Source organism: Pygoscelis adeliae, unplaced genomic scaffold (assembly GCF_000699105.1).
Source record: "Pygoscelis adeliae isolate BGI_AS28 unplaced genomic scaffold, ASM69910v1 Scaffold467, whole genome shotgun sequence".
Classification (NCBI taxonomy): Eukaryota; Metazoa; Chordata; class Aves; order Sphenisciformes; family Spheniscidae; genus Pygoscelis; species Pygoscelis adeliae.
The window spans coordinates 13,939-22,327 of NW_008825253.1; the positions used below are offsets into that span (position 1 = coordinate 13,939).

At 51.8% G+C, this 8,389-nt stretch overlaps 1 protein-coding gene across 5 annotated transcripts in view; it reads right to left on the reverse strand.

Moving 5' to 3' along the window:
• The window catches only part of TRAF7 (TNF receptor-associated factor 7, E3 ubiquitin protein ligase), a 33,682-nt gene that overhangs the window by 7,948 nt on the left and 17,345 nt on the right, over positions 1-8,389 (reverse strand). For 4 of the 5 annotated variants that reach the window (XM_009329369.1, XM_009329368.1, XM_009329371.1 and 1 more), the window contains 7 exons: positions 7,619-7,735; positions 6,191-6,283; positions 4,379-4,412; positions 2,921-3,104; positions 2,064-2,198; positions 898-1,115; positions 240-313 (listed from right to left, as the gene is read on the reverse strand). In XM_009329369.1, the coding sequence (XP_009327644.1) occupies positions 240-313; positions 898-1,115; positions 2,064-2,198; positions 2,921-3,104; positions 4,379-4,412; positions 6,191-6,283; positions 7,619-7,735 (855 nt within the window). Of the gene's footprint in view, positions 1-239; positions 314-897; positions 1,116-2,063; positions 2,199-2,920; positions 3,105-4,378; positions 4,413-6,190; positions 6,284-7,618; positions 7,736-8,054; positions 8,138-8,389 lie in introns of those variants that run through there. The other variant, XM_009329373.1, reaches the window with a different exon arrangement.

Here is an 8,389-nt window from a genome sequence, read left to right on the forward strand (position 1 = left end):
AGCTCAGAGGCAGTGACCAGAATGTGCTCACTGAGTTGCCCTTAACTCAGCCTAGAGGAAACCTTCACCCAGACCCCAGCTGCAGTAAAAGCAAACCGAACCTGGGGTAAGCAGAGTCAGCAAGCAGGAGGGAACCTGAAGGACTCCCCCCACTTGCAGGAGAAGCCTAACTAGCAGCAGAGCCAGCAGCTAACTGCAAGCAATCCCTTTTCAGCCCCAGGGCCCGGCCCTCTCCTCACGTTCAGCATGGAGGCGTCCCTGCGGAACTCCATCAAGTCCTCGCTCAGCTTGCTCTGGTTCTCGTCCAGCACATCTACAAGAGATGGACAGGCCCACAGTCACTGCAGAGTCAGTGACGGCATCCAGGGGAACAGGCAGAGGACACCCGCTGCCACCTAACCTCTGAACATGGAGGGAGGAGAACCCACTGCTGTTATCAGCAGGGAAAAGCAGGAGGGTGTCTGCTACTCAAATGCAAATTGTACTTGGATGCTGAAGACCCAACAAATTTCAGAGGCAAGACAGGGCTGGGCACAGCAATGGTGTCCGGGAACCATGCTCGCTCCAGGATGGCTGCATTGTTGGCTATTTGACTCACTGATTTTTATGGGGGCCTGTGCCCATGGACTGCACAGGAAAAAGTCACAGGAGAAAGGGGGTAGCTGCCTGCAGACATTTCTAGGACTTGCCATGTGATCGGTGACTGCAGGATTAGGTCCCATGATGTTCTGGCAGCAGAGAAGTTGATGGAACCCCTCTGCAAGGAATACCTGAACCTCCTGAAACCTGCTCAGCACCAGTTTTAAACATGGAATGAATCCTGTAATGCACCATCCTAACAAAGAGCTGCCCTGTCCCTACAGCTCTGACCACAGAGCTTGTCCGGTGCAGACTCACCAAACTTGAGCTCCAGGTTCTTCTCCAGCTGGTCGATTTTCTCTGAGAGCTTCCCCAGCATGGAGCGCAGGAAGGCAATTTCCTGGTCCTTCTGGGCCATTGCCACCTGCATCTCATGGAAGCGATCATCTGTCTGCTGCAGGAACTCCTTCAGACCCTCGAACTTGCACGTCTCCAAGTGGGTCTCGTAAGTGTCTTGATTTCCTATGAATGTACACCTACAAGGGGAAGGCAGATGCTGGCTGGAGCAGGGCTCACACTGGAGACCTCCTTGCTCAGCTGGTTCCTGAGAGGGAGGTCTGAGGCCTGTGTGGGCCCCCAGCTGTTCTGCTCCTCCTACCAGGAGCAACGGCACTATGGTTCACCGTCCTGCTGGGTGCAGGCAACTGCAGGGCAACATAGAGGCCAAGCAGCTGCCATTCTTCTGGCCAGGGCATTGGCCCCAAACTGAACTGTCCGTCTGTCTGTCTGTCTAGGTAGTTGCAAGGAAAAGCACATCTTGGGCAAGAGACAGAATGTGGTGTCAGTTCATGTGCTCACCAGGAGCCTGATCTAAAAGCCATCAAAACTAATGGAAAAAAGTGCAGCTGACCTCGGCAGGTGCTGACTTGGGCCTGCAGCATGGCAAGGAGTCAGGGCTGCTCTGTCAGGACTTGCCTTGCTCTGCTTCTGCCAAGACATCTCTTCCTGCAACGGTAACCTTAGCTGTGCATCCTGCAGGGAACCCCCAGCCCAGGCTGCACTCCTGTTCAGGTGACAATCAACCCTCCGAGGCTCATCAGCACTTCCCTTGCCCTGGGACTGGTTTGAAAGACACTGCAACGGTGCTTGCATTACTCTTGTACTCATCCTCCTCCCCGCGTGGCTCTGGCCACATCCACTGCTCTGACTCTCCTCCAGCTGGTTCTTCTGCCTACGCGCCTCAGCCGCCTCCTCGGCTGCAAGCAGGGCTTACAGCTGTGCAGCGTGACCTGCCTGTTCTCAACAGGAGGCTCGGGGGCTGCCTTCTGCAAGCCCTGCAAGCCTGATCTCAGTCTCAGGCCAGTGCACAGCACCGGGTAGTGCTGCTCGGAGCCCATGGGGCTATCCCAAGGCTGCAGTAGCCAAAAAGCAGCTCAGAAATGAGCTCAGTGCATCCTTCCCACTAAAAAGCACCAGCTCCTTACCCGTATTTGGAGTGGGGACATTTTATGTGCTCGCACTCTTTCAGATGTGCCTCCAGGTTCATTTTCAGGAGAGGTGGGCAGCTGGGGTTATTGGGGCAGCGAACCGGCCTGTAATCACAGCTGCTTTCATGATCTCTGCCCATGGAGAGAAGCAAAAGGAGGGAAAATCAGCGATAAGCAAAAATTAATGGAAACAACACAGATCGTCAGGAAAGGAGCAAACCAGCCCTGTGAGACTGTCAGGTGATCGAAAGCCTCCTGCTCTAACACTGCAATTACAGCTTTAATTTCTCATTTGGCCAATAAGTTGAGCGTAATAGTAGGCCACGTTTATGCAGGGAACATCTCCTTCTGCAGCTGATCGGCTGAGCCTCCAGGCAGCTATCAACAACAGGCAATGGCCAGGTGATAGGGAAGACAGTGAATGCATTTAGGATGGAGAGGGAGACAGATTTCAGATTCCTAGGATATAACTAGGATAACTCCTTTTACAAAAAGAATCCCAAGGTCTCTGCTTGACCATAGCCACAGTGTTTCACCCCAGATGTGAGGTGGCTGTTTTCACAGTGTATCCCCTGTCCCAATGCTGAGACACTCAGGTAAGGTGGGAGCAGAGAACAGCATCCTTTCCCTGAGACCAGCCCATCTGCCATCATCCTAAGGCTGAGACACAGTGGAAAGAACTGTCCCCTCAAGTCACCCTGCCCATTCCCACACCCCTGCATGCCCCAGCAGAGCACTGCTGGTGGGAGCTGCACTGTCCCCAGGAGCCACAGGGCAGCTCAGATACGACAGCAGATTGCTGGTGGTGGAGCCCTTTCCCTGGAGAGGCTGCACGCTGGTAACAAGCCACTTACTTCCTGGCACTCAGTTTAATTGTAAACGGACATCCACGGGGGTCCACCTCGAAGGCAGCGGGCTTGCTGCTGGCTGCAGGCCGGCAGCCATACTTGCAGTGAATGAAGAGCTCCCCGATCTGCTCAGCCACCGCAATGTTGTTAACCACTACAGTCAGTTTGGCATTGTCCACAGGGCACTTCTCTGCCAGGTGGGGAAGCAAAAGAGAGAGACAGTCAGCAAGGGCTGAGACACTGCAGGAGATTTTAATTTTTTGCCTTCTCTGGCCAAGATGGCCAACGCCCAGATGGGTGGCAATGGAAGGAGCCATGAATATTCACACAAGGTCTGCGAGCCACTATCTCTGGTTTGTCTTGGGGCTTGGTAAAAAGTTACAGTTTATGTTAATCCATGCTAATTTGAGCTAGCTGCCAATGAAAGAAGGCCACACTAATTCAGACCACCTTGTGCTTGCCGAAGTGTGAGAGTATTCACAGGCAGTGACCACAAATCAGCAGATGCCCCACACATAACCCATTCCCCCACCCAGGCCTGGGGCTCAGCTCCTCTGCTGCCAGCAGGGCACTGCGGGCCAGGGATGCTGCAGTGAAGCAAAGACACGAGCTTTGAGGGCAGGAGCAAAACCGAGCAACTCGGGATTGCACCTGCAAAGCCTTTTGCTACAGATCTGTTGGTTGGGATAGATATAGCACAACATGGTGACAGAGGGTTAGCATGCAAAGCAGAGGGACCCCTCACATGTGGAAGATGAACATCTTAAGGCAGAAAGAGCTGGTGTTTTGCTGGACTCCCCAGGGAGCCTCCTCAGGGCTTGCTGTTCTGGTAATACGAATGGCTTGGCTTTGTGTGAACAACGGCTTTCCAAGAGGGGCACAGGCTCGTGCCAAATAAAGTCCTTTTTGTAGCACAGAGTCCAAACCAAGCGGGAGCTGGTTAGGCCAGGCCAGCAGCCAGACATTTGGGCTCCACCAGGTTTCTGGAGGAGCCGGGTGAGCTAAAGCAGCTCTGTGTGCCGCTGTGCACGGGCTCAGTCAGCGGCCAGAGAGCTGGCACTAACAGGATGGGGGAGGAGGGGTTTGGTGGGTCTCTGCCAAACACGGCCCCCCTGTTCCTTAGACAGGCAGCCACAGAAAGCTTTCTGTCTGAAATCAGTGGGTCAGCTCTAGGCGAGACATGTATTATCCTGGGATTATCCATTGCATATTCCAGGATTTGAGAACATCCTGTGCCCAAGAGCTGGGCCTAGCCCTCTAGTGCCCATGCTACAGCGCGTACCATCAGAGCTCCGAGCTGCACAGCCACCCGTGCCCCAGCCCCTCACTGCTGCAGTGGCAGCCTGTGACTGACAGCTTGTTTTAAGCCCTTCAGACATCTTTCTGCGGGTTTCTTTTTAAGTGAAAGCAAACAAACCAGAAAATAACAGCGTTTTGGCTGCATCACACAAGAACTGTACTCACCAGATGTTAAGGCACATCTTCTACAAAATGTGTGCTGTGGAGACAAAGAGGAACAGCAGTGTCAGCGTAAACAATATCGGACAAATTATTCCCTGTGGCTAACGATGGGAAAGGTGGAAGATACCAAAGCCTGTGGCACAGGGGCCTCAGCAGCTGTTCTGCCTGCTTTATAGCGCAGCACGCTCTTGAGTCTGCTCCACAGGGCAAAAACCAGCTGCTTGCTCAGGCAGCTAAGAGTGCAACACAGGTCCTGTTCTTGAGAAGTATTAAGCGCATGGTTTGAAGCTTTGAGGGTTCTGCCCTGTTCAAGATCAGGCCATGATCACCGTGCAAGCCAAAGCCACGGACGTGTTCTGCCACACTCTCATACTCCTACCCTCCAAGTCTGCATGCGGTTTTCTCTTCTTCACCCTCCACTTAGTCCATGTCATTCCTCTCATTTCCCTGAGAAGTCCTCAAGGGGAACAGCAAGGGGAAGTCTGGCCTCTCCCTGTCCTTGGCCAGTCAGCCCATCACATGTATCCCTCTGTAGCTCTTCTAACGTAGCTGAAGCTGTCCTGCTGCCCGGTGGATGGGACAGCTGGTTTGTAAGCCCATTAAATGCGCTGTAAATTTTGCCACTTTAAATAGCTCTCTATCTCTCTGTTCTCACAGCAGAAATGTACGGTAACAATTTAACTTGATAAAGTAGCAAATTCAATCTAACATGCTAATGAATATAAAGAGAAGAACAAAGGCTGCAGCATTTTACTGGTGCTGAACTTGCCCCGTGGGTTCCCTGGAGCCTCCTCAGCCGCATTCCCCCGCCACAGGGCCAGCGCTTGGCAGCAGCGCTGGAGAGGCTGCAAGTCACTCTTCAGAGCTGTTATCTGCTGCCCTGCTCACGCGGCCTTTTCCTGCCCTGCACAGCTGCATGATGCTCTCTCCAGAGCTGCCAAACCAGGACTGCAAATGAAGCCAGTCCGCTTCCTGCAGCAGATTTTTTTCTTTCTATATTAACCAGTAAATCTCAGTGTCTCCATGAAGAGCTGCTTACTGAAATGGTGCAGCGAAACTGCACCAACTTCCAACACCTTTGGGGATAGCACCTTCACTGCAATAAACAATCCTGCTCTCTGCTTTTGTTGCTACAGCTCCATCCTAGCAATCAGAAGCACATCAGGAGCATTAGAGAGCCTGTCACAAAGCCATCTTTCTTCACGTGTAGCACAGAAGCAGTAATAATATACAGTTTCTATTAAATCCCGGTAAAATGGAATACAGAAGAATATTCATAATACTCTGTGCCTTTCATTAGAGGACATCAAATCCCTTTGCAAGCATTAACTAAATGAAGCTTCAAGCCATTCTTGTTTTATAAGAAACGCTTTCTTCACAACTGAAGAGCAGCCGTTCCTGGGGTGCCCAGGAGGCAGCAGCACTCTGCAGAGCCCCTTCAGGACAGGGATCGACGGGTTTTAGACCTCACTGCAGCCACACCAAGCAGACTGAATGTGGCCAGGGTAGGGAGGTTGACAGTACAGCTCTCCTGGGAAAAGCAGCCCAGTTTTAAGCAACCCCCAGGCTTCTCCGGCTAACTGCAGTGTGCCCTGCACACCCCACTGCAGACTGGTCCAGAGCTGCCTTGTGGGGAAATCTAACACATGTCCATCAGCATCTCTGCTCCTATACTGGCCTGGCTTTCCCAGTCAGAGGCTGCCTCATCTTTGCTCACTCAGGCTGACAGTCACTGGGGACAGTCAGGGCTTCGCTATAGGTCACACAGGACATCTGTGGAGCCCAGGCTCATGATTTGGAAGAGTACTGCCTTACCCCACAGGTTGTGATGACTGGATCCTTAAACACACTACAGCACAGCTGGCAGCACAGCTTCACGGACGGTTGTTCAGCAAACACCAGTGGCTCCTGAAGAGGAGGAGAGAAAGGGACAGAGAGAGCACGAGGATTAGTCCAAAGGCAAGAGCCTCCAGCTCTGCAGAAGGAACAAAACAACTCTTCAGCGGTAAGCCTTGGGGAGCCTGGGGCACAGGGCACGCTAAGGGTTTCATTATCTCGAAATAAACTTTTGTCTGGATCTGCTGACCTCCAGTATGTAAGAGGTAGGGGAAGAATGAAGTTGGGAATGCCTGGAGACCCTCAGCTCATCACAAACTGGGGGTCACCAGTATGTGGCAGGATCAGGACCCAACAGCAAACTGCACAGACCAACTTCTTTGCCAGTGACTCAAGTCACCAGAACTGCGTGAGCTGCACTGTCTGGTACTTTTTGCTTGGTTGGACTGAACAAGTGCGTTGTCAAAGATGTCCCCCGTACTAAGCCTGAAGTTTAAAAGCGATTTTAAAACAGCTTGCCCGTTTGTATTTTTGAAACATCCTGAAGGAAGGGCTCTTTCATTCCCCTGTGAAGCAGAAACAATATTGTTTCTGCCGCAATGGGCCCATCTCTCCAGTTTTGTTTACCAACTAGGGCTGCCGGAGCGCGGGCTCTGAGACCGTCCTCCTGGAGCAGCACAGCTCTCCACTCCACGCCAGAGCAGGGCTTCACATTTCAGAGCGTTTCAAATCAATCACTGCAGTTCGGTCTGTCTTTTCATCCTGTGCTGCTCTCAGAACTGCAAACACAACCCCCTGGGTTCCTAAATATGAAACACACACTTTTATCCCAGATCTGTGGCAAAATGCCGCCTGACCTTTTATGTACCCAGTGTGGGGTTAGTTACTGGGTCATAAGCTAAGCTCAGCTTAAAAGTGTCCTCCCCCAACAAAAGTCACATGTGGACAATTTCTTGCACCCTCCTGGGGCTTACAGTCAAGTCAGTGGGGTGCCACGCAGCCCTAAATGCAGGATGGGGCTCTGAATCAGTGGGGAATTTTATTAGTCTTGCTGCCTGGGGCTAGACCACCAGCCTAAAGACTTGCAACCCCCTGCTGCTCTGCAGCAGAGCCAGGGAATCACACACGACTTTGCAAAGACTTACACTTTTCCTGAGAAGCAGAAAAGCCTCACTATCGTCCCCTCTTTACATATGGGGAAATGGTACACAAGGAAGCAAAGTAACTTGCAGAAGTCAGTGGTGGAAGCAAAATTAAAACCAGGAGTCCTGACAGCCAGGCTTTGAGTTGCCAGACATCACGAAAATCTGCCCATGACAGCTCTATGTACTCACAAGAGTCCACTAAGTTACTCTTTTGACACTGAACTTCCTAATACTACTCCTTCAGACAATCCCAAATACCTACTGGCTCCTCCTCTTCCTCATGGAGTGAGAACGTCGAGCGCAAGGACATGTTGGACTCAGAGTGCAATGAACGGACGGAGATAGCAGAGTCAGAGCGGCGTGGGGTGCTGATTGGAGGCTTCAAAGAGATAAAAACCAGTTCTTGTTATTGCAAATAATTCCTCCCGCTCCAAAACCCTAGGCACAGACTTCAAGTGCAGTCCCCCCCCTCCACAAAACTCAGCTGCTCCATTTGTTCATCCACTCTGCCAAGCTGCATTGAGCGGCCCCCAGAAGTAGCACGTCTCGCTGCTGCGTGCCCTTCCCGGCAGCCGGGAACACTGCACCATGCTCAGAGACAGGACAGGCATCATTCAGGTTTAACCTACTAAACCAAGCTGACATCTAAATTCCAAGCACGTTAACTTTCTCAAAGGTGCATTCGTTTGTATACTTACCGTGCGCACCCGCAAAGCAATGGTTTGGAAGAATTAATCCTTCACAGAAAGCTTTGTAAATCTCCCCCAGAGACAGCTACCAGCTTCTGCAATTTCTATAATCTCTGCAGCAGCACTTGTTGTTTCACTCGCTATCTAACTTCTGCCAAATTTCTTTGCGTAAGTGTGGAGACTTCCTTCTATTCAATTCAGTAACAGACTGGCTTTGTCGCTTCCTGCTCGGGAGGGGAGAGCCAAGTGGACATCGCATGCACCAATCAAGAAAAATCCCACTGGTTACGGCGGCCTTGGGATTGGCTTTGAGGGAATCCTGCTGCTGGAATATTAACCAGCAG